Genomic DNA, 27,084 nt, shown 5'->3' with positions numbered 1-27,084 from the left:
CATCACCTCTCGCGCTTTCATTTTGAGGTTTGGCTCCACCTCTGCTCTCACCTGCAATGCCCTTTCCCTTCCTTTATGTTTTGGTTTGGCTCCACATCATTCACTCTCATTGGCCGAATTTTCACGCATCCCACCATATAAACCTTGCATTTACTAAAAGTCTTGAAATACATACTCTTCTCATATTTCTCAGTCACCAGAACTCATTTCTACCTTCACTTCGCACATCTTGAACCCTCTCTTTCCAACCACTAGGTTAAAGTTCATCAATGGCTGGTTGTGGCAAAACCCTAGGGTCCAGCACTGCCAAAAAGGCCACCTCAAGGAGTAGCAAAGCCGGCCTCCAATTCCCCGTCGACCTATCGCCTAATTCCTCAAGGCCGGAAAATATGTCGAGCGTGTTGGCGTCGATGCTCCCGCTTACCTCGCCACTATCCTCGAATATCTCACAGCCGAGGTAATAGCCGCAATTTTAAATCTGATTTTGAAATTATCTCACCATGTGATTCGATCTAGGTTTTTGAATTTCAATTGTTTTAATTTCCCCTAATACTTGTTTGTTTTTGAGCAATTGGATGATTGGAAAATTGGAATTTGATGTTTTTATTTTTTAAGTTTTGGAGTTGGTTGGAAACGTTGCGAGAGACAATAAGAAGACTCGAATTATGCCGCACCACATTCGATTGGCGATGAGGGACGATGAAGAATTAAACAATGCTTGAATCGTTATTGCATTAATTAGCTTTCTTTTTTTTTTGTAAGATTTTATGTTCTTTATCCACATGATATAAATGCTCATTGGTTCAGCTCAATGGTTATTAATTTATTTCCTTTTGACTTTAGTTTATTCTTTATAAATTATTTAGATATGCTATGTCACTTAAATAGTTATTAAAGTAATATATATGATTTGTTATATGTTACATGATTTCATGAATAAATCTTCTTTATTAGGCAAAAAAATAGTGTTTTTTTTTTATTTTCCTTTTTTTAAAAGACATTCTAAGACGGTTTTTGGGAAAACCGTTTTAGAATTCTCAATTTTTAAATTTTTTGTTAAAAAAAAGACATTCTAAGACGATTATTTGAAAAACCGTCTACAATCTAAGACATTTTTTGGAAAAACCAACTTAGAATTCTCAATTTTGAACCTTTTGTTTTTCAAAAAAATATATATTCTAAGACAATTATTTGATTAAAAACTGTCTTAGAATAATAACTTTTTTAAGATGGTTTTTTAAGAATCATCGTGGAAAGTCTTCACTTTCCATGACGTTGGATTCAAAGACGATTCAAAACCGTCTTTGAATGCTTTGAAAAATCATGGTGGAACGTTGTTTTTCCAGTAAGTACAAGGATGTGTGCAATAGCATATACCTAATCATATATTCTATTATTTTATAAGGAAAAAGATTATAAGGTATCATACTTTTGTATTCAATTGAATCTTGCTTACATTTTCTATAGCCTATTTTTCCCTTAAGAAAGGAATCCCTAGAGGTGATTTTGGAACATTATAATCACCATTAACAGTAATACTCCAAAGTGTGTATTAACTAGATTTCATGAACATTTTCATTGAGACCCTCTAATAAGGATTTTTATATTCAAAGAATGTTATAGAATGTTTTTTAGGAGCCAATTAAAGTACAAATGATATGACATAAAATTTAAGTTATAAACAATGATAAGGAGGGAAATGGTTACATAAGATTAATTAGAACATGACTATTGAATGGTTACATAAATAAAACAAAATTTTATTTATGATCATCTTTCAGAAAGTTTGAATAGGTATAGGCTTATTGTGAAGTGATATTGGAAAAGAAATATGAAACTATGGTATGATTAAGTAATTTAAAAGATTAACAAAAGAAACAGATTGTGGAAAAATTAAAAAAAGAAAACAAAAAACATTCTCATGGAAGATAACATGCCTAGAAATGTGATATTTGTTAATTTTTAGGATTAAGAAACTAATTGTGTCATTGATATTCTTTATAACTAGCATAATGGCAAACAAAAATTATCAATGATGCATGTTAAAAAATTTATTCCAAAAAAAAAACAGTGATAACATGCATGTTAAGAGTAGTGATACTTAAGTTGAATAACAAAGGAAACCAAAAACCTTTAGATTACATTATGTAAATAAATTGATGACAGAAAATGATGAAGAAATAAAGAAAGCTACAAATATAGAGACTATGAACATTATCAAGGGAAACGTAATGCATTATTTCTACCCTCTTAGATTTGGTATAGGAGATCAATTCTAATGGCCTAAGTAAAGATTAAGGTATGATCCAACACGCATATAATGTTGATGTTCTAGGGCAATAGTCGTGAGGTATATAAGAAAAAGAGAAAGCATGAGAGTTAAGAAAAGGATATCTAGAATGGAGAGTTGGCTTAGAGTCTTTAGAGCACTCATTGAGATATGTATCATCCCTTTTAGTTTTATGTTTAAGTTAAGCAGGTGAATGTGCTCAAGGAGAAGCTTGGAGCATGGAGCTACTTGGAAAAAGTTTAGTATGGTTTGTGTCTCCCAATGTATGGGATTTTAGTGGATGTTAATGTATCTTTCTTATGTTTTTGTAAAAGACATATGAGTCAAGAGATTTGTATTAGTTTGTTCATGTAATGTATGTTTTAACTTTTAAGTTTTAGTTTCTGCGTAGGTTACTCTCATAATTTTTATATGCTAAGTTTTATAATTTAGTGATATAAGAAGACAAATGTAATATCCCATTGGGTGTGATAGACCAGTCAACATGCATGAAGCCCAACACGGAAGGCCTCAAAGGAAGGTCACACCTCTTCAACGTTTTTGCAATTACGTTTAAGTGCTGATTTTCCAAAAGCATAGCTGGACGTTGTTAGAATTCTATTATTTAGTGCATGTCTTTGTCAAGTGATGGGTAGCAGTATGCTATTAGGCAATTATATTTATATATGCTTGTCGGGTTGATGTTAGCGCTTGTTCCCCATTATAATATTTGTATTTTCGTGTAGTGCTTATCTTTTGGTGCCCTACTAGTGCCTATATATAGGATAGCGCACTGTAGGAGGAATAAGAAGAAAATATCCAGCTCTCTCTCTCTCTCTCTCTCTCTCTCTCTCTATTCTGAATACTCTCTTTCTTCCTCTTGTAGCTCCTGTAGCTTTACATAACACTGGTGCTTTCATTGAGTTAAATCATGGAGGAATCCACTCGCTCCAAATCCAACCTCGATTGTTTGGAGGATGCGATAGCCAAGCTCGCCGTGACTCAAGCATCAATGTCAACCAAGCTCAATGACCTTCATCAGAAACTAGTGGTTATGGAGTCCACTCACCATTCTTCGGTCTCGTCTTCCACACACTCCCCCGGTTCTTCCGTCTCTCTGTCCATGCAACCATATTGCATGAAACTCGAAGTTCCATGTTTTGATGGGTCTGACCCAATGGGTTGGTTATTCAAAATCAATCAGTTCTTTAAATATCATGCAACGCCGGACCATAAGCGCTTAACAATTGCCTTGTTCTACATGGACGAACCTGCGCTCGTGTGGTATCAATGGATGTCATGCAATGGCCAGATTACATCATGGCCTGGATTCCTGCAAGCTCTGGAGTCTCTCTTTGCGCCCTCTCACTTTGATGATCCCACCGGTTCCCTGTTCAAACTCATCCAGCAAGATTCCGTGAGTGACTACTCTTTTACTTCGAGGCTTTGGCTAACAAAATAATAGGCCTTCCGCCTCCTTTTTTATTAAGTTGTTTTATCTCCAGCCTTTCACCTGAAATATGATGGGAAGTCCAAGCGCTCCAACCTCTTTCCCTTAGTCAAGCCACCGCTCTCGTGCAGCTTCAGGAGGAGAAGTTTTGTGACTTACGTCATCCAACCCACTCTCATGCTTACTCTTTGCATTCCTTCAGCCCTCGTCCCCCTCAACCAAATATTTCACCAACCCCACCATTACTCCTACCTCCACCCTTATTACCCATACCACCAAAACTCTCCATACCTTTCAAACGCCTCTCACCTGAAGAAATAGCCATACACTAAGAGAAGGGACTTTGCTTTAATTGTGACGAGTGGTTTAGTCGCGACCATCAATGCTCTTCCACATTTTTTCTACTGATAGCTGATGATGATGAACTTTCACCGGAAGAGATGCCACCAACTAAAGCTTTTCCGGTTGCACAGGAACCTGATGATCCACTTCCAACTCAAATTAGCTTCCATGCCATCTTAGGGCACATGGCACCGAAAACGTTACGCGTGATGGGGTCTATCTCTGACCAGAAAGTCCTCATTTTGGTGGACGGAGGTAGTACTCATAACTTCATCCAGGAACGCTTGGTCACCATGCTAGGGCCACATGCACAGTCTACTCCACCATTACACATTATGATTGGTAATGGTATCGAGATTGAATGTCTACAAATTTGCAAGCACATTTCGCTTCAGCTCTAGGGACATGGATTCACTATAAATCTTCATGTTCTACCCTTATGCGGAGATGATCTAGTGCTGGGTGTGTAATGGCTCAAGTCACTGGGTCCAATCTTGACGGATTACACAGACTTGACTATGAAATTTAAGCACCACAACAAGATCATCGAACTTCACGATGAACGTGATTACACCATTCGCGGGATCAATCACTATCAACTCAAAGGGATGGTTTAAATAGATGGCATCAGTGCTTTTTTCCATATCGACCGCATGAACCCTGAGCTCCCTTCTAACCAACAAGCACAACCCCTGACCCAAGACCCAACCATTATTTCCCTACTTCACCGATATCATAGCCTTTTCCAACCACCAACCACTTTACCCCTACCCCGCAATATTACCCACACCATTAACCTTCTCCCAAACTCCCTTCCCGTTAACGTACAACCCTACAGAAACCTCTATTTTCAAAAGCATGAGATTGAGACTTAGGTCAAAGCCATGTTGAGCAATGGTATCATCAGACCCAGTCGGAGCTCATTCTCCTCGTCGATTTTATTGGTCAAGAAGCACGATGGTTCCTGGCATTTTTGCGTTGATTACAGAGCATTAAACACCATTACTATTAAAGATGTATTTCCGATTCCAAATATTGATGAGTTCTTGGATGAGCTTGGTGGTGCAAGCTGGTTTACCAAACTCGATTTGCTACAAAAGTATCACCAGATACTTGTGCGCAAGGACAACGTACATAAAACTGTATTCCGCACTCACCATGGGCATTACAAATTCCTTGTAATACCCTTTGGCTTTTGCAATGCTCCTTCTTTACTCCAAGCATTGATGAACACCACCTTTAAACCCTTTCTACGTAAATTCATTATCGTCTTCTTCGATGATATTTTAATTTACAGTCAGACATTCGCAAACCACCTTCAACATTTGGATTGTGCTTTTTGGATCCTACAAGATGGTCAATTCTTCCTTAAGTTATCTAAATGTTGTGTCTTCCAACAACAAATCGAATACTTGGGTCATGTGGTGTCCGCTACTGGTGTTCAGCCCTTTCCCGACAAGATACTTGCCATTTAACAATGGCCATGACCCACCTCCCTTAAAGCCCTGCAAGGATTTTTGGGTCTCACAGGTTTTTATACATGCTTCATCAAAGGATATGCTACCATAGCAGCCCCTCTGATTCATCCCTTGACCAAGGAACACCTCATCTGGTCACCGGAGGCCCTACTAGCCTTTCATGCGTTACAAGAGGCAGTCAGTGTAACACCCTGATATATATATATCTATATATTATTAGTAATTATGTTTGATGTTTGATTATTTGTTGCGTTATTTTCATCCGTAATTATTTTTAAGGAGGTTAATTTAGTTAATAGAGGGGTGTGGATAGATAAGGATCTAGCTTCTCAAAGAAGCCTCTTTAGAAAGCTTCTCAAAGAAGCCACGAGGAAGCTTCTGGAGGAAGCCTCTTAATGAAGCTTCTAGAGAAAGCTACATGAAGCTGTCTCGGTAAAAATGCTACCCAGCCTTCGTTAACCGTTGGATATTCTCGAAATTTGGTCTGTAACTTCACAAGATAATTTTCCATGATCAGACCGTTGGGATCTTTGAGAAAATGTCTGGAGTGTGCTAGAAGCTTCCGTTCCCGAGAGCATTCCTTATTTAAGCACTTCAGCCTTTGCTTTCATGTAGCTTAGGAAAAATGTCATTTCTTCTTCTTTCTTTCTTCCAAATCCATTTCTAAAGTCCCAATCACTTTCTCCATCACCCATAGCCACCATTAGCCATCACAAACCATCGTTGTTCTCCATTGAAACCCCACACTAAGAGGAACCCTTCAACCGAAGCGGAATCTTCCAACTTGGCTTGCGGTTTCGATAGAGAATGAAACCCTAATCTGACCTTTCATTTTCTTTCAACGTAACCATGATTCTATGCTTGTTTCTTGTCTTTGCATCTTTTCTGACTTTGGAACCGCCATTGCATGTCTTATGCTTCCTTTGAAATGCATGTTATTTTCGTAACCTACACTGAACCCTGGTCACATTGGCGTGGTCGGAATTTCCAAATGATGTTCCTTTGTAAAACCCGAAATTCTCTCAGCTCTTTCATAGTGATGTGGGTGTTTGACCCAGAGCATTGTTACTAGCTTTGTTTTCTGAAATCCATACTAAGTCTCTTTCGTTTTGGCACAGTAGAGGCTTGCGTGGAATCGACGAGCAAGGACAAAAAGGAATCTTCAAGTGATGCGACGAGGAATCCGTGTGGTAGCTCACGATAGGTAAGGGGAGTTTATTATAAAATTTACCGTTTTAACACCATAGTTAGGGTCAGGGAACCTAGCTATGAGGATATCTGCCTGTCCCTGTTGCATGCTGATTTTTCTTCAAAGAAAATTACATTTTAACTAATGGGATGCGATATATATATATATATATATATATATATATATATATATATATATATATATATATATATATATATATATATATATGTATTGTGATGAATGATGTTGTTGTGGTTGTTTGATTTGTGTTGTTTGAAGACCTGTGAGTGTGAATCTCAGCCATGAAAGATATATATGTATATATGTGCGAAAGGCAATTTGTTGTTGATGTTGCTATTGAGGATTTTAATTGATATGTGATGATAATGATGATTATGATGATATTGATTTGAGATGACGTTGTTAATAAAGACCATGTCAACATGAATTGTTATTATTGAGGAATATGTGAATATAAAATAAGGTTGTTGTTGTTGTTGATACCGTCATGTTGAGAATGACATGGAAATGGAATGTTGATTGATGTTGGAAATGCATTAGCATGTGCATGTTGTGTATGTTCGTGGGGGGCACTGTGCACTGACCTTCCAGGGTCTTTGGCACTAGCTTTTGGCCACGAACATACGTCGTATGAAGTGTATGTCATGGGGGGTAGAGTGCACTGACCTTGTCGGATGGCCCAGACGTGGGTAACTAGCGTGGTTAGAGAATCTAAGCATTTCTGAGGGGATGCTTAGGCGCTTTAATTGGTCCATGGTCTTTGGCACTTACTTTTGGCCGTGATCATAGCTCATACAACACAGGAAATAGAGTAACTGTGGCCAAGTGTACTTTGTACTAGGGGGCTGTCACCTGGTAGGGAACACCTTTGGGCTCCGAGGCTGATCACCTATGGGAGGGGGGCTGTTACATGCACAACCGGGTGGTCTCGACAAACTCAGCACAGTTCCCTAAGTGAGAGTGTCGTGTGGACACGCTTAGGCAATTTCCTGAGATTTGGTTGTTGTTGGTACGTACCACATTGCATCTGAGTGTTGAGTCAGGTGCATGCATCATTCTGTGCAGTCTTGATTGGGTCCATGGATGGATGATGAAGGGTGCAGGGAGTAAGATTCTGGTGAGGAGCCATCGAGCTGACGTGATTGGCGTTGGCGTTATTTTGGGAGAGTGTAATCAACTCCTCCGTAGTTGGTTTTTAAGTTTTATTTTGTTGAGTTAAAGATGTAAAACTGGGATTTTAATTATATCTATGAACATATTTAATTTTCGTTATGTGTATGACGTGTATCGAATTATTGTTTCTAGGTAATTATGCATATTCACTTAAGTAATGGCATGTTGTTGGATGAATTTATGTTGTGATAAAATCACTTCTATTTTCATAGTCAAAAATTAAGGAAGTTCTTTTTATAAAAAAAAAATAAAAATTGAAATCATCGAATATTAGAGTGTGGATACCGTAGCGACGAGGCGGGTCGTTACAGTCAGCTCAGCACCAGTGCTATGCCTACCAGCACCCCATAGCTTTTTTCAGTAAACCATTGTGCCCTAAGCTTCTTCAAGCCTCCACCTATGTTAGTGAATTATGCGCCATAACAGCTGCCGTAAAAAAATGGAGACAATACCTATTGGGTATTGATTATTCTCACTAACCATAGGAGTCTCAAGGAACTAATGGCTCAAACTATCCAGACACCGGAGCAACAGAAGTATCTCACACGTTTAATGGGATATGATTTTATCATACAATATCGCTTTGGCCGCTCCAATGTGGTCACAGATGCCTTATCTTGTACCTTTGACCATTCCAAGGGAATGGTCCTCACTCTGTTAATGCCATATTTCATTTTTATAGATGAACTAAAAGGAGAGCTAGCTGATAACCCCGAGTTTAATGCTCTACGATAAGGCTTACAAGAGAACCCAACCAATCGTCCTACTCTAACTTATAGTGATGGGTTGGTCTTACAAAATGGTCGCATTTGGCTGCCCAACAAACTGAACTTCATCAGGCTTTTGTTGCATAAATTCCACTCCACACCCATAGGCAGTCATATGGGTGTCACAAAAGCTTTGGCCAGACTACAAGACAACTTCACCTGGAATTCTATTCGACAGGACGTTCATGATTTTGTTGCACAGTGCCTCAACTGTCGACACACCAAATATGTGACCAGGAAACCAGCAGGATTGTATCTCCACTACCTTTTCCTACTCAGCCATAGGAGAACTTATCACTCGATTTTCATTGTCGAATTACCGATATATAAAGGAAACACCACAATACTGGTGGTTGTATATCGATTCTCCAAAGGTATTCATTTGGGCCTTCTTCCATCTCAATATATTGCCTATCAAGTTGCCACTCTTTTCCTGGACATAGTTTCCAAGCTTCGCGGCATGCCTCAGAGCTTAGTCTCCGACAGAGACCCCTTGTTTATTAGTAAGTTCTGGCAAGAACTGTTTAAGCTATCTGGCACAAAGTTACACTTAAGCTTGACTTATCATCCTCAATCTAATGGTCAAACCAAGGTTATGAACCGCATAATTGAGCAATTTATGCGTGCCTTTGTTCATCATCGCCCATCGCCATGGGGTAAGTTCTTACCTTGGGTCGAGTGGTCGTATAATACTTCCAGAAATACTAGCACTTGAACCTCCCCATTTGAGGTCACATACGACAATAAACCATCGACAATCCTTTAGTATATCACAAGCTCTTCTTTAGTAGAGGCAGTGGACACATTACTCACCACATGGGAGGCAGTTTTTGATAGCTTACGTCATAAATTGTTAAAAGCGCAAGCTCAAATGAAACATTTTGCAAACAATAACCGTCCAAAAGTACACTATGAAAAAGGTGACTGGGCTATGGTCAAACTCCGTCCTCAACGTCAGTCGTCCCTAACGGGCCCCAACAAGACCAAGCTCACTAAACGTTTCTATGGCCCCTTCAAGGTTTTGGAATGTATAGGTACTGTGGCTTACAAGCTCCTTCTTCCGTAGGACTCACGTATCCACCTTGTCTTTCATTGCTCACTCCTCAAGCCATTCCGGCATGATGCAAGAAATGAACCCAGCCCACTTCCATTACCTGGAAAGGACTTCGACAACCGTCCTCTCATCACCCCTCTAACTATCCTCAATACTCGTTGGGTAGACACAAACAATGGACCTCGTTTACATGTGCTAGTGCAAAGGGCCAGTTTACCAGTTGACGACACATCTTGGGAATATTGGGCTTCATTAAAGGAGAAATATCACCTTGAGGACAAGGTGATTTTTGAAGGGATCAGGAGTGATAGACCAGTCAACATGCATGAAGCCCAGCATGGAAGGCCTCAGAGGAAGGTCACACCTCATCAACGTTTTTGCGATTACGTTTAAGTGCTAATGTTTCAAAAGCGTAGCTGGACGTTGTTAGATTCTGTTATTTAGTGCATGTCTTTGTCGAGTGATGGGTAGCATACAACAATATGCTATTAGGCAATTATATTTCTTTATGCTTATCGAGTTGATGTTAGGGCTTGTTCCCTATTATAATATTTGTATTTTCGTGTAGTGCTTATCTTTTGGTGCCCTACAAGTGCCTATATATATGATAGCGCATTGTAGGAGGAATAAGAAGAAAATATCTAGTTCCCTCTCTATTCTGAATACTCTCCTCCTTCCTCCTGTAGCTTTACGTAACAAGCTGTTATAACAATGGTTACAGGGTAGATAGAGCCTTTAATCTCATACATATTATTCAAACTCTCAACCACTAAATCAACTGATCTAGCGGGTTAGCCTATAATATATTTGTTCTCCTCTTTTCTTTGCCAATTACCTAATCTTTATTTTTCTCAAATCTTAACGAAATATTAATTTGACACTCTTAATTTAATGCTTTCTATTAAATAAATAAAAAATATTGTTTTTAAACAAATTCCAATGACATGAATAAGTTTTAAAATTCGAAACATATAGTATATCTTGAGAGGAAGAAATGATCATCGTACACTTGCCAACCTTAGAATTCAATAGTCAAATTCGGACTAGAGACAACCCATTTAAAAAGGAAGTTATCTCAATATAAAACCGGTGTTTAAAATTTAAAAGATTTCATTCTAGACTACTTTAAGAGAAAACAAGGATTCAACATAAGTGATTAAGTGTAGTTAAATCCTTATTCAATATTTAAAACTTAGAACAAGCGTATATATGAGCTACAAAATATCATGTCAACGGTGTATATCAACAGTAATTTAATATAGATTTTACCGGGATAGAAGTGAAGGCCTTTTTTGGGAAGGAATTTCAAAGTAATTAACATTAACATGTAAGACAAATAACATAATGCGTAAAGAAGTTTGACACTTTAAAAATACATCATATCAAGAGTGATTGACCTTTGGGTCTCTCTTACAAATTATTTTCAAAAATAGGATTATTTAAAACGAATCACTGGTATGAGATCATTTAAAACTACTCAATGTCATTTTTTATAGTCTAGAAAAACTGTCAAAAAATGATCATTAGTGTATTTTTTTAGATATTCAGAAGATAATCATTAGTAATTTAAACCAATCTTATGTCAGCAATTTTTGTTTTAAAACAACCTCATTTTAGTAAATAATTTGTCAAATTCCCTAAATTAGTCCATCGTCCTAGTACTTGTAACTAAAATAGTAAAATCTCTCGCTGCACAAAAGAAATTTCAACAAGAAGGTAATTAAGAAGGGTGGTTGCTTTGGCTTCACCATGGTATATTTCTGGAAAGAAATTAAACGACAGCCATGAGTGATGCCATATGGGAGCGAATTCATATTTCCGATAGGTGTGCCTTAAAGTGTAAAAAACAATAGAAACATGGTGTTGCCACTAAAAGAAAATGAAGGATCTTAATCTTCTGATACATTTATTTATTTTGAAAGAAATAAAACAACAGCCATTAGTGATGTTGTGAGAGCGAATATTTCCGATAAGTAGGCCTTAAAGTGTCACAAAATAATGGAAACATGGCTGCCACTAAAAAAATATAAGGATCTTAATCTTCTGACACATATATTTATAACACAGATAGGAATAAAGTGGGTAGCCAAATAATTAACTATAACCTCTTGAATTCTTTAAAGAAAATATACTTATAATTTCCATCTATGAATCTTGTCTCATCCAATATTATAAAATTAGGTATAAATGAGTCTAAAGAAAGATGAAAATTGTCTTTGAAGATAAAATTATCAAAATTCTAAAGAAATGGTAGGAATACTTTCTCTACCACTCTCTTTTTATCCGTAATTATTAATTGTAAATACCACTCTCTTTTTATCAGTAATTATTAATTGTAAATTAATTGTAAATATGATTAGTTTTTGTCAGTGAAAAAATTTGAACTCCGATTTATTTTTCTTTCCTTCTCTTTTTAGAATTAGACCAATCTTATATTCTCATAAACTATATTTCTTATTTAATGTTTCTTTTCTGATTTAAAATTGACAATTGCTAAAATGAGAAATTTTTAATAAATTTTAGTTAATCATGAATAGGAAAGTGTGAGAGATGTTCCTAGCATTTCTCATAAACATTTTAAAAGAAATTTTGATCTCTTTATTTTTTAAAATCGTTAATTTTGATCCTATTTTAAAATAAATACATCTAATTTTCTTATTTTTTAAAATACATAATTTTAATTTTTTTATTTTAAAATAAAGATATTTAGTTCTCTACTTTTTGCAAGATTTGCAGTTTTGGTCATTCTCTCTCAATGTGAAAACATACTTTAATCACATTATGCTAATTTCTTATCAATCATGCCTTTTAAATTTGATGAAAACACCAAAATTTACAAAAATGAAATACTAAATATGTTTATTTTAAAATATAAAGACTAAAAACGTGATCCAAAAAGAGTAAGACAAATGAAAGGCTCGTACCTAGTAGCATCTTCAGCACCGAACTGAATATCATTGCAACCCAAACTCCGTGCAAACTTGACCATATCCCTGGCAATCTGAATCACCTGATCTTTACTCTTTCTCAGCTTGTGCTCCATGTGAATAGGGCTCGTAGCTATGGAAGTACAAAGCCGTGGCCTCTTAGCATACTTCACAGCCTCCCATGCAGTAGAAATGTCCTTCTCAACGCACCGACAGAAGCCAGCAATGACAGGCACATAACCATCATCATCAACAGCATTGCCAACCTCTTGTGCTATCATTTTGACGGCCATGAAGTCGCTGTTCGACGCAGAAGGGAAGTCGGGCTGGATGATGTCCACGCCCAGCTTCACCAGCTGCCGTGCGATGTCGAGCTTCTCCTTTGCTGTCATGGTGGCTCCCGGGGATTGTTCGCCGTCGCGGAGGGTGGTGTCCAAGATGCGGACGTAGGAGGAGTCGGGGATGTGGTTGGGAATGTATTGAGGGCGGAGATGAGAGAGTTTTGGGGATTGAGAACTTGGAGTGGAGGTTTTGGTTGCCATTGATGTGTGCTTGGGGATTCGAAGGAAGGAATGATGAATGAAAAGGTTTTAAGTTTTGTTGGAGAGTCGGGGGTCGTTTATTTAGAGTATGATATGATATTAATCGGAATTAAATATGTTTTTTATTCCAAAAAATAGTTAAATTTTATTATTGTTCTCTGAAATTTTTTTCTTTAATGTTGGTTCTTATAATTAATTATTTTTTTTGTCTTTGCTCCCTTTAATTAGGTTTCGTCTGCTACCACATGGATAGGTGACGTGTGTCTTTAAATTGTAGGGAACATAAACAAAATTTAGATTTTTTTTAAGATAAAAAAATATATTTAAACTTATTAAATATTATAAGTTAAATGAAGCTCTCAAAAAAATTTATAAGTTAAATGAATAAGTACTGAGACGTAACTAATCAATTTTACCCCGTAAAAAAACACTAATAATTTTAGTGTGATTTTAAAGTAATTATTTTTAAAGTTAATAAATTTATTATTATATATATAATAATGATTTATGATTAATGATATTATAAAAAATAATTTTTTTTCACAATTTTAATATATTTTCTCATCTATTGTACTTTTATTTCTTTCTTCTCTCCTTAGGTGTTATCTAGATGTTAGGGGAAAGATATTCTCTCAAGTGGTAAAACAAAATGAGAGTCTCATGTGTTAAGATTTCATCTTTAATTTTTTAAGACTTTTATTTTTTAATGAAATATATTATGTTAATATTTTTTATTTTGACAAAACATTAATAAAATTTATTGAAGGAGTAGAATCTCGTCAAATAATAATGAGCATGTTGATATACACGTTATACTTATCTAAGTGTGAGAAGAAATAAATTCTTGCGCTTGCTTGAACTTTATTTGATGGGTTCAAAATGGAAAAAACAAACACAGTAATTATTCCTATTTATATAAGGATGAATAATGATAAATGCACACGTCGAAATGAGGTGGATTGGCATCAAGAAATAGAGATAAAAAAAAAAAAGATACTCCGAGAAAGTAAAAAATATATGTGATGAAAAAATAAGTGACATATAAAGATAACAAAATATATAGGATAAAAATGAGATGAAAAAAAAGTAAAAATATGTTCAGTAATTTCATATAAGGATTATATGATAAAACAAACATGTACCCTATTTTGGGAGAATTCGGGTAAAAATAAGAAGAAGAAAAAAGTATTAAAAATGATAAATAATTTAATAAAAAAAGAATGAGATGAAAAAATTACTAAATATAAGATAAAAGAGGGAATCAAAACATTTTTATATTTTTTTATATTAATTTCCAAACTGGTACTTAATAAAATGTGTTCTCTTTTTCTTTTAAAATTAAAAAAAAATCAGAAAACTTCTTGGCAAACATCTTTAACGTATTATTGGTACTGTAGTGTTGTATCGATCGCGACTAGAATTGCTGAAAGGAAAAAGTTGTTTAATTTTGGACAAAGCAGTGGACACCGTCTAGTGTACCGTGTACGTTCCCACCGTTTTAGTCAGGTGGTGCGACATAAATATTTAAATAACCGTATTAGAATATAAAAATATATTGTATCGATGTCCAAATATGTTTTCTAAATGACAAAGTGTGATCAATATAATTTCATAAAATAACAAAAGTTGAGATACACTAAAACATTTTGTCCACCCAGCAGTAAAAATAAAAGAAAGATCAGTAATGGATTAAGGAATAATATTTTTTTTCACGGCTAAAAAGAGTACATTCTATGACACCAAAAGACGTCGATTCTAAATAACTATCTTAGAATATATGACGGTAATAATTTTGTAAATAGGAAGAGTTCAACGACAACGGCTTTACAAAAACTGTTGTGGAATTCTGTGTTTAACGAGGTTTTTTTTTTTTTTTGTAAAAACATCGAGATTTGCGCACTATTTAAATTTACAAATTAAAGATACATTCAGACCCTCACTCACTCACCGTCCAAACCTCGCCCTCTCACCTCTCCTCTTCTGGTACCTGCATGAGCCTCGCCCCCTCGCTCATGTGCCTCCACCTCGACGACGAGTGGTTCACGTCGCTAGTGCAAAGTTTGAGGTTCGACACAGTTTATTGCTCGTGGTGCTGTTAAGGTTCACGAAGGACCCTTTCTCACAGGTGCGAGCCTCAGCGCTAGAAGGGCTTGTTGGTTTCTACGAGTGCGGCAGAGTCGAGAGACATCATGTTCTTGTTGGCAAAACCCTCGTCTCTCGTACCCAGGGAACAAAGGTTTTTTATTTTCTTCTATTATTTCAAAACCCTTTTTATATAGCTCGATGATTTCATTTTTATATATGGAGTGAGGCATATGATTGAATGATAGTTGGGTTGGATCTGCATCTATTCACCAAAACATTGGATGAGTAGATAACTAATTTGTTTAACATCATTGTTTTTTACTCTAGGTCATGCTGAACTCATTTACTCGCGAGCTCAACTTGTTAATCCGAAAATTGAGTTGAGCTATAGAGGCATATTTCATTGCCATCATTTTTCTCCTACTGAAAAACTGAATCTTGTGATGTGTAAGTGTGAAAGTTACTGAACTTGATAGGTAAATGCTTCAATCCTCTGCTTACTTTTCAAGAAAGTAAGAAGGGGAAAATGTTTTGTAAGCTTTCCTTGCTCCTTTAAGTTGATATAGGAAAAGTAGGTTCGATTATTTCATGTTCTTGAATTTATTTTGGTATCATTGGACAATTTACTTCTAGCTCTTTTTTCCAATTGTGGGGTAATGTCCTTTAGGAATTTAACTTCTAGCTTAGGCTAATCTTGTGTGCTTGAATTCAAGCCTTTAAACTTATCTTCACTGGATGCAAATGGATGGAGACTTGAAAAAGAATGAAGAGAGAAGAAGAATAAGAGGAGGATGGAACGGGGATGGAAATACTAGTGAATTTATTTATTTTATAATGGCTCGCCTTTGAAATCCCAGAATAGCAAGGATCGGGTATGTACTGCACATTAATTTGTCTTATACGTATCATTTTTCTTCTTCTTCTCGTTTCTGCTTCCTGGTGCAGCGTAGTGACAAAATTCAAAGACAGTGGTCTTTAATTTATTGCTATTTGTCCCTAACCCTGTTGCGCTGCATTTGAGGTGTCCTATGGGAAACTTGCAACTTCTTTATTCAACTCCCAACCATTCAAATCATATAATATTAAATGGTGGATTTTTTGACTGGTTTTCGTCACCATGAAGGAAAATAAATGATACTAGTCTGTAACCTGTGCGTACGCACGGGTCACTTGGTTAATAAAATTGCAATCACAGGAGTATAATTGAATATTAAATAGATATATAATTATAATGTTGATGAAATAGAGATTGTTCAGAGAAAATAAACAAAACATAATTACATATAAAACAAAATATAATCACATATAAAGCGAAAATTATAGCCACTTCCTTTCTCTTCTGATGACTATTTCCCAAATTCTTTCATGTGGCCGGTAATAGAATGATACCTTGTCTCCATGATGGAAATCGTTTTCCCTGAGAAACTTGTACCATGGCCGGACGATACTTTTATCTTTAATGTCGCGGTCAAGTGTAACGACGTCCCATTGCAGAGGAGGTGCATTCTTCCTTAAAATTGTCAAGTGATTCTCACATTGTTTCAGATATTTCCTTGCATGTGATGGGATTTCCTGCGGGTCATTTATAGAGATTAATAATGTTATTGAAATTCTCATAATAATGCAAGTTAATGTGATTGTATATTACCAGTGGTTGGGGAGCACCCATTATACATTGGGTAATTTCAGTTCTCTAGGCATGTACAAGGGAATGAAGTATTGGTCTACCACATGTTTGTTGATTCAGGGGAGGTGTAAAATGTAGATCAAAGATGGTATTATCATCACAGGCAAAGAAGTTGATGATAATAGACTCGTAAATTTTTAAATCTGCCTTGACCTCTGAGAGTCCATCTGCAAAAAAATATCTTCCTCGGTGTTGTTGGACCTGTATTGGGTAGGTTGCTCCATTGTATTTGAACTGAACTTTGTATGGGTAATTAGGTGCCCATTGTTCATGGTAAAATGGAGGTATCTCTATGAATGTCTGAATATAAAAAGCAAGAAAATGTATGAAAAGAAATAATATGTCAAAAGAGAAAATGAAAAAAGTTAAAGGAACTAAATGAAAATGATATAAACTTCCACGCGAAATCCACAGTCAAAGCAAAATGCTATATATTTAAAATATGGTGAATTGAAAAGCATGCAAATGCAATGGAAGCATGGAAGTTAGTACAAATAGGCAAAAACAGAACACACAAGACAGGAAACAGGGAAAAAACAGAACGAAGAGAAATGACATAATCAATCAAAAACCATGCAAATGGAATGTAAGCAATAACCAACAGATGCAAGGGAAGGAAAAAAAGTTTTTTGTATTTTAAACTATAACTTGGTCATTGTGGAAAGCTACTCTGAATTGCATGATTGCAGGTGGTCTCACAATTGGACATCTGATTTGCATGAACAAAAGATTTGCTAATGTCAAAAGTTTAAACGAAAAAATAATGCATTGCAAGGTATAAACTTTGTAAGAGTGGCTCCTTACTCTGATTGAAGCGGTGGAGGATGAGGTACTCATGTTGGGTTTTTATGAAGTAAAAGTATGGTGATTTGATGTTAGGATGATGTTTGCAGAGGAACGGGTAATATGGGTTAATAGTTGAGTGCACTTGGTTAATTGATTTATCTTTTCGATGGCATAAGTGGCGGTAGGTTTATGTTGGAAACGGTGTAAGTGAATGGTTGCTTCTTGAATGTGAAAGGAAGTGATGATATGAAGAGCCTCAACATGAATAGTTGTGGAAGTAACCGAAGGGTTTTTTTCTGAATGGTTTCAGAAGTGATTGGACTTTAGTGCTGTTTGTGGTGTGCATATAATAGTTGGGCCTTAAATTCCTTAATTTTTTCCATGAGGTTTTCGGCTTGATAGATTAATTAATAGATTAATAATTTAAAATTCACCTAATCATTAAAGTATTTTACACGTTCCCGTGCTTGAAGTAATTGCAGTATCAACTCTGTCGTCACCCATATCTTCTCAATAAATGGCCCTGTGAAACTGTTGTGTGTGCAGTTTCTAAAAAATGCTTAAAATGGAGGGACGTTAGAAAATAGAGAAGAATAGGCAAGATAGAGTAAAAAAACTGAAATTCAAACTGAAATAAATTAAAACAAAATGAAAAGGATTTTCTGTGAGGACTTTAATTCTCCCAGACATATCAAGTTCCAAAGTATTGTAGTTCACTAATTACTACTACCGCTACTTAGTCACCCTTATTTATCCTTAGTTTTTTTATTTATAATGTGATTTAAAAGATAAGATGTTTAACTGATCTAGCATATTTTGCTATTAATAAAACCACGTGTATATATATATATATATATATATATATATATATATATATATATATATATATATATATATATATATATATATATGTATGTATGTATGTATTTTTCTCGATGTGTGTCTGTGTGAAAGTGGTGATATGAATGGAATTGTCATTGTTATTTAAAAAATTATAGATTGGTTGTTGTTATTCTTGCTGGATTCTTAGTATTTAAAATCAATGGAATTGTCTGCAAGAAGTGATCACAAAAGAGGAGCACTGTTTCAGAACGCATCAGAAAAGAATTGAAATTGATTGTGAATTTTCAATATTTAATATCAATTGAATTGTATTGAAGGTTGTAATAACTTAAATTATATAATGCAGTGATAATATAATATTGAACAATTGATTATTAAAGAATAGAACTGTTTGAAAAAGCATGACAATAGAATTGAATCTGATATTAAACAACTAAAATTTAAGTTTTAATGTTTCTGAACACTTCTTTGGTGGTGGAATTCATGCTTTTCTGCTCATCATCATGAATCAGAATTTTTAATCCTTTTGCTGAGTTGACCCTTGACAATGCAACATATAATTGGCCATGAGTGAATACCGGTTTCGGCAAATAAAGTCCAACCATGGATAGTGATTGTCCCTGTGACTTGTTTATTGTCATTGCATAAGATAGCATAATCGGAAATTGTCTTCTTAATAGTTTAAACGGCCAGGGTGATTGTGAAGGAGACATTGACATTCTTGGAATATAAATAGCCAGGCCAATGTTTTTACCTAAGATAATTTCAGCTACAATTACATGTTTTGCCATCTTTGTTACCACTAATCTAGTATCGTTACATAGACCTTGATTTTGGTCGAGGTTTCTTAACAACATTATAGGACTTCCAATTTTAAGTTTGATAGAATGAGTTGGCAAACCGGATGTTTTCAATGAATTAAGGAATTCAGTAGTAATTGATTGGAAATACGAATTCTCACTGGTTTCTGATTTATCAATGGAATCAGAGCTTAGATATTCCATGTGGTCACCTATGATTTGCAAAATTTCAATTTCAGTGGTTATATTTTTGTTTGAGCAAGTGACAATTAAATAAGTAATGATATAATTACCTGGAATGAAGGATAGCACGTAATCATTGATTTGTTCTACCGTTTCATTTGTTAAAGCCAGTATTGCCTTTGATTTAAAGAATTCAGGATTATTATGGTGCTGATCTAAGTCTGGGAATGTTGATTTGACTATAGCACTCATTGGATCATCATATTGAGTAATGAGTAGATGAGCAGGAATTTGAATTGTAGCATAACCATCATTTTCATCATCTATAATTCCATCTCCAATGTCTAGAATCCATTTAGCAAATGTGGCAGTTTCTTGTTCATCAACTGATTCTAGATTGCTGTGTAAGCGCATGTTTTTTGTCAAGGTTAATATTTCACACGAATCCCGTAGATAGGATGAATTGATTGCTACATTTACAATGTCTGAGCGCATTCCTCTTGGGATGACTGGTAGTATTTGGCAAAAATCTCCACCAAATACTATAACTTTGCCTCCAAATATTTGATTTGACTTTGATTTATCTGTGATAATATCTCTTAAACTTTGATCAAGTGCTTCAAAACATAATTTGTGGGCCATTGGTGCTTCATCCCAAATTATTAGGCTTGTCTGGTTCAATAATTCTGCTAATTTGGTGCCTTGATGGATATTACATGTTGAGTCTTCAAAAATTAGTACAGGAATTATAAATCTGGAATGTGCAGTTCTGCCTCCTGGTAATAATAAAGAGGCTATTCCGCTAGAAGCAACAATAATTACAATTTGATTTTCTGCTCTCAATGAACTTGCTAATGTTCTCCATATGAATGTTTTTCCTGTGCCTCCAAATCCATATAGAAAAAACATTCCACCTTCATTGTTGTTGACAGTTTGGATAATTCTGTGATAAATTGGTTTTTGTTCATCTGCATTGATAGGTAAGCTGATGTTATATTGAAATGAAGATTAATTTAGTCATTGATGGAAATAATTAAGTGAGGGTAGATTGTCTGTTATTAATAGAATGTTAAAAGCATCAATATAATTTATAATTCGCAATGACCATTTTTTATAAGATGTTAACTGTCATTAATAGAATTTATAATGTATGAATAGGTATATTGCCTGTCATGGATGCAAAAAGATGTTCAAATTCTGATCTCGTTTCATCATGGTTGTAGTCGAGTTTTGATAATACCAAGTTATTTTGTAGGTAGGATGTGAGATTGATATCCTGAGGATATGGCATTGTAGGATAGTCTTTTAGTGATCTTTGGTTTATGTGCAATAGTTGTTCAATTTCAATCAATGTCAAATTTCTAAGAGTATCATCATTGATCTGTATTTCTAAGAAAAAAAAGCAAGTTGTTAGTCAATAAAAAAGAAAAATGAAGTTGGTAGTGAATGATTGTGACCATTGCTGTGGAACATAAAAACTGTTACAACCTACCTGAGTTGGTTGTTGATTTAGTATATTGATATGCAATGTCATCAGCTAGCCAATGCCAACATTGATTCCAAACTTCTTCAGGTTTGCTCATGGCACCTGTTAACAGAATTAATACAAACAATTTCCTTAGATAATTGGTTGTGCCCCAATCCTTGGCCTCTTTGATTGCCTCAACATATTCTCTGTCATCTTGTAGAAAGCCCATTGCAAAACATGCTTCTCTATATGTTGGATATTTGCAACAATCCTGATATCCTCAAATGAAGTAGGTCCTTTGCAGCTGCCAAACATCATTCTTAAATAAAACAATTCTCCTGTGGTTGGTGGTACCCATATGAGTCTTCCAATGGTATATCCCTTTTTTCTGGGTTGCCATGATCTGTTTCTTTTATTATATACAAACTTTGACACAAATTGGGAATAAGTTAGATTTCTGGCCTCATCAAAATCTTTATTAGTGTTCATCCAAGCTAGGAATTTTGAATCTGAAATAGTTGGTTTCGATAGTACATCATCTATATCATCATGATCTTCATAAATAATGTTGTGTTGATCTGGAAGATGAAAATACAATCTCTCAATAGCAGGCTTTCTGCCATGGATTGGAAAAGCAAATATTCTCCAAGCAGCTTCACAGGGAGAAATGTATCTGTGATATAGCCTGGTTAGTAAAAATAATAGTGAGATAATAAATTATGCAGGTTAAGATGAAATTACCTGCAATCTAGATATTCTTTAAGTTCATCATTATGAATATTTACATTTTGAGCTGCATTATCGCTATCAGAAAGCATAACAGCAGTCACCCTGTCATAGCCTTTGTTTATGTATTTAAATAAATATTTGATTGAAGTACTTTGATTACACCATTCAATATTTATATGAGCCCGATATTTTTTCAGTAATTTTGGATTGTGAGGTACTACATATTTGTTATCAATGATAACACCATTCTTTGAAATTGAATGACCATTGTTTCTTCTACGATAGATTGGATAACCGTTTGAATACAAAAGAGTCTGAGGCTGAAATTGTTTAGGATAAAAACGACTGCATTTGCCTTCTTTCATACATGGAGAGTTGGGTTGTAAAATTCCGCATGGGCCATGTATCATATGGTTCTCCACCAATCTGTAGAGTTATGGGTCATCTTCATGGGAAGGTATTTCAGCTGATATTATCTGATTAATGTCAGTTGAAGATGGATATTTATTGTCTGGATGTAGAAATAGTAATAAATGCACGTGAGGGAGTCCTCGCTTTTGAAACTCTATAGTATGCATATCTGTGATCCACAAAAGATAAAGTTACGATGGTAAGTATAATTCTGTATTTCATATCTGTAAAAGTGTTGGTTAAATTGTAATATTTTAGCTATTAATATCTACGTTATAGAACAGAGAAAAATCTCCAAATGACCAACTAATATTTGTATTTAATTTAAGTATAAAAATTGATGATCAACTAAACTCTATAAAATGCATATCTGTGATTCACAAAAGATAATCTTATGATGGTAAGTATAATTCTGTATTTCATATCTGTAAAAGTGTTGGTTAAATTGTAATATTTTAGCCATGAATATCTGCGTTATACAACAAACAAAAATGGCCAAATGACCAAGTTATATTTGTATTTAAGCATAAAAATGATGGTCAACTTACATGCAACCACTTTTCCCAGTAATTGACCCTTTGTTAAGTCTGGCAGCATGTGTTTATATTTTAATCTGAAAATTCGTGATACAATATCTGGCCTGTCTGTCGGTTTGAGATTCAAAGGTGAAAGTAATCTACGAATTTCAGGCCAATTTGGATTACAGATTAGAGTAATAAAAAGATTTGGAAAACCAACATGACTGCATATTGCCATACCGTCAAAGTAAAGTTGATCCATATAACGTGGGCTCCCAACAAGCATTGAGGGTAAGATGACCCTTTTTCCCTTGGTTAAGCCTTTAGCTGTTCTAGTATCCAATGAAGTTTGTAAGCTAGAATACTTATCAACTCTAAGCTTCTTTTGGTTGTTTCTGATATAGCTAAGTCTTTCAGATTCCCCCATGGTATAACCTTCAACAATGAATTGTTGAAATAATTTTCGAGAATGCAATAAAGTCTATGCTTCATTTGACCTGGACTAAAGTCTATAAGCAAACCACTCTCTCATTGTCAGACGGTTTCGCTTTCTTTTTTTGCTGGATGAAGTACAACGATGAAGTATGTCAGCTCTATATCCGTCTTCTCCATAAGGAAAGGGTAGAGGATACTGCAGTGGTAGATAGCTAGGATGAAGTTCATGGATTCTTTGTAATTCTCCATTTTGAGTTTCAACAATAATGTCTCTTTTTGAGCCTGGATGAAAATCGCCAACAATAAGTGCAGCAATTTCTGGAACATTAGGCATATTATATACACGACCATCTTTTCCCCGAGCAGCTATGAGTTGCAATTTGATATTATTGGCTTGATCAGCTGCCAATCTATCTCTGGCCATTCTAAAACTTTTAGCATGAGAATTGTGTTGATCTAGCATGTGACTTAAAGCTGAAACAATATGAATCTGAATTCCGGAATATTGACTGAAAAAACAATATTTAAAAATATTGATAACTGCACAAAGTATTGAAAGTGAATGAATAATTTTCTCACTGACAAAAATAAAAGAACTTCTACCTCATGACATTAATTCTATTTTGCACTTCATTTTCTATGTCAAAGATATATAGCTGTGCAAATTTGGGTTTTTTGCCAAGCATTGGTAATAGACTGCCTATTCTATGGCATGGATGCCCCTGTATTCTGATCGTAGGAGGTCCTCTTGAATTATTAATTGTTTTATCTAGCTTAATTCTAGCAGAAGTAAAGGCAAACATCATGTTGTATGCTCGCAAGTTATGTTGATAATTTTTACTATCAATTGTATCATCATGAAATAGAAGTTGTTGCAGATATTCGGGTGGATTTTGTAATAATGGCAATTCAACTCTGCCATCTCCACAACATAAACTGAACCTTGGATTCTGATAATTCTTATTTTTTGATATTCTTTCATCATACCACATTTGTGCATTACAATATCTACATTGGATGAGTTGCTCACCAATATCAAAATATCCTGAAATTGTTCAATATCATAGTACAATATCATGATCAGAATTTTGAATATTAACTTAAGAACATGTAGAGTAGCATCTGAAACTAGAAATAAGAATTATAGTCATTACCTTTAGTGTTGATTACAGGCTGATTAGTTGGAGATTGACAATCCTCAAAGGGAGTCATAAAATTAGAGCCTGAACCTGCATAAATTAGAAATATATATAATAGCAATATTTGAAACATAGCAGAAAAGAGCAGGAAACATTTTTTTTTCCAGTACCATGTGTGGATTCAGAATTTTCACTTTCTGATGAATCAAAAACAATTACTACAAAATAGAGAGGAAACAAAAGAAAATGTGATTAAGGCAGCTAAGTAAATTCATTTCTTCCAGAACATGATATATCAGATGTCTCACTATTATATTCTGAAGTGCAATTAACTGTTGGTTGTGAAGATGATTGAGCATGATCATGTCGCTTCTGCTGCATAACACGTTTTCTGTTGGTCCTCGCTTTTGCAGAATCACGTCTCTTTGCATGTTGATAGTTCTGCATGTTGAAAATGACTAAAGGCAGAATTGAGTTAATTGTGAACTAAACAATAGACTCACATTCAAACGAAGATCCAAATACTTGTTTTAGATGTACAGAAACTACAATAAAATTAGAAGATGGAAAAAATCGAGGATGAAGCATTTCATTGTTTCTTGATTATAGGCTGACTATTAGTGATGACATAAATTAGAAATACATATAATAGCAATGTGTAAACCATAGCAAAAAAGAGGATGGAACATTTTTTTTTCAGTACCTTGTGTGGATTTAGAATCTTCACTTTTTGATGAATCAGACGCAATCACTAAAACATAGAGGAAAAACAAAAGAAAATGTGATTAAGGCAGCTAAGTAAATTAATTTCTTGCAGAACATGCTATATGAGATGTCTCACTATTATATTCTGAAGTGCAGTTAAGTGTTGGTTGTGAAGATGACTGAGCATGACCATGTCGCTTCTGTTGCATAATACGTTTTCTGTTGATCCTGGCTTTTGCAGAATCAGATCTCTTTGCATGTTGATAGTTCTGCATGTTGAAAATGACTAAAGGCAGAATTGGGTGAATTATAAACTAAACAATAGATTTATGTTGAAACAAAGAACCAAACGCTTATTTTAAATCTGCAGAAACTACAATAAAATTAGAAGATGGAATAAATTGGAGATGGGGGACTTCATTGGTTATGCATTATAGGCTGGCTATTAGTGGTGGAATTTCTTGGATTAGATATGTTTGCATGTTGCCAATTCTATATATTGAAAAAGGCTAATGATAGAATTGCCTAAATTGTAAGGTAAACAGATGAGACCAAAGGTAGATGACATAGCAAAACTATGATGCAACATCAACAGCTAGCAAAATTGGTAATATAGAAATCATGACACTTGGTTTCGGCAAAAATTGGGTTTTGGGACTGTTGCAAACTTGTAATGAAAGATATTGTCTATTTAGGACTCTGGTGGCAATCTAAACACACAAACCAAGGCCATATTGGAAAATAGGTAAGGTAGAAATGATCATAGTTATTGGCGGAAATATTGACTTCTGTAGCTGTTACTAAGCTTGCAATGGAAGACATTGTATATATGTTGATGAATTTTCCATTCACTAACACAAATTTGTTTAATTTGTACGCTCAAATCTATTAGCTCATGAGTTCAATTTGAAATATGAAATTTCTATTTTACATCTTTTATTTGGCATTATGTAACCTTGTCCAGCACATCACAATTTTTTCTTTGATTTCTCTTCGCCATAGATTAGACCTGTTTTATATAGTTCTACTTTGCTGTAGTTAAAATCAAGATTAAAGTTGCGTAAGCCATCAATGAAGTTAAAAATTGCAACTGAAATATCGAACACATGATTTTAGCAAAGCAGTGATAGCTACAAAAATGGAGTGATAACATTAATGGAAAACACATTCCAAATAAGGAAATACGATGTCAGGATAGAAACTTTGATTAATTTAAAGAGCACCTTGATTGAGAAGGAAAACTGAAACTAAAAATTTAACACAATCCTCTGCATGTGTGGGTCTCGATATATGATGCACGTGAATCGGACATCCAAGTGAAATGTTATAGTCATTTGAATTTCTCAAGAGCTTCTGTTGTTCAATTTTTAGCGTCTAGATATATCATAGGCGTCGATCATACATTCGAGTGAAAACTTATGCCCGTTTGTATTTGCCGAAAGTTTCCGTGTTCAATTTTGTGTGACTCGATATATGATGCACGTGAATCGAACATCCGATTGAAAAGTTATAGCCATTTGAATTTCTCGAAAGCTTCTGTTGTTCAATTTTGAGCGTCTAGATATATCATGGGCGTCGATCATACATTTCACTCAAAAGTTATGGCCATTTAAATTTGCTGAGAGCTTCCTTATTCAATTTCGAGGGTCTCGATATATTATGCACGTGAATCGGACATCCGAGTGAAAAGTAATAGCCATTTGAATTTCTCAAGAGCTTCCGTTGTTCAATTTTGAGCGTCTAGATATATCACGGGCGTCGATCATACATTTGACTTAAAAGTTATGGCCATTTGAATTTGCCGAGAGCTTCCTTATTCAATTTCGAGGGCCTCAATATATGATGCACGTGAATCAGACATCCGAGTGAAAAGTTATAACCATTTGAATTTCTCGAGAGATTCCGTTGTTCAATTTTGAGCGTCTCGATATATCATGGGCGTCGATCATACATTTAAGTAAAAGGTTATGGCTTTTTAAATTTTCTGAGAGCTTCCGTGTTCAATTTCGAGGGACTCGATATATGATGAACGTGAATTGGACATCCGAGTGAAAAGTTATAGCCATTTGAATTTCTCGAGAGC

At 35.1% G+C, this 27,084-nt stretch overlaps 1 protein-coding gene, 1 long non-coding RNA gene and 1 pseudogene across 2 annotated transcripts; 1 reads left to right on the top strand and 2 right to left on the bottom strand.

Annotated features, from left to right (window-relative positions):
- Nucleotides 1-12,621: 12,621 nt before the first annotated feature.
- Nucleotides 12,622-13,235, bottom strand: LOC100819328 (probable 2-isopropylmalate synthase). Its single transcript, XM_041007902.1, has one exon. It carries the CDS (start codon nt 13,210-13,212, stop codon nt 12,622-12,624), a length of 591 nt encoding a protein of 196 aa, XP_040863836.1. The 5' UTR covers nt 13,213-13,235.
- Nucleotides 13,236-14,156: 921 nt separating this feature from the next.
- Nucleotides 14,157-15,943, top strand: LOC100818790 (uncharacterized). Its single transcript, XR_001384408.3, has 2 exons — nt 14,157-15,448; nt 15,625-15,943. It is a non-coding gene; the product is annotated as an uncharacterized lncRNA (long non-coding RNA).
- A 3,110-nt stretch (nt 15,944-19,053) lies between these two features.
- On the bottom strand, nt 19,054-25,276 carry LOC102668566 (uncharacterized; annotated as a pseudogene).
- Between the last annotated feature and the right edge of the window lie 1,808 nt (nt 25,277-27,084).

Source organism: Glycine max, chromosome 13, assembly GCF_000004515.6.
Source record: "Glycine max cultivar Williams 82 chromosome 13, Glycine_max_v4.0, whole genome shotgun sequence".
Lineage (NCBI taxonomy): Eukaryota > Viridiplantae > Streptophyta > Magnoliopsida > Fabales > Fabaceae > Glycine > Glycine max.
This window is presented reverse-complemented; position numbering and strand designations above follow the sequence as displayed.

Coding starts and splice junctions, on each gene's coding strand:
- LOC100819328 (XM_041007902.1), bottom strand. CDS start 13,212: ATGGCAACCAAAACCTCCACTCCAAGTTCTCAATCCCCAAAACTCTCT.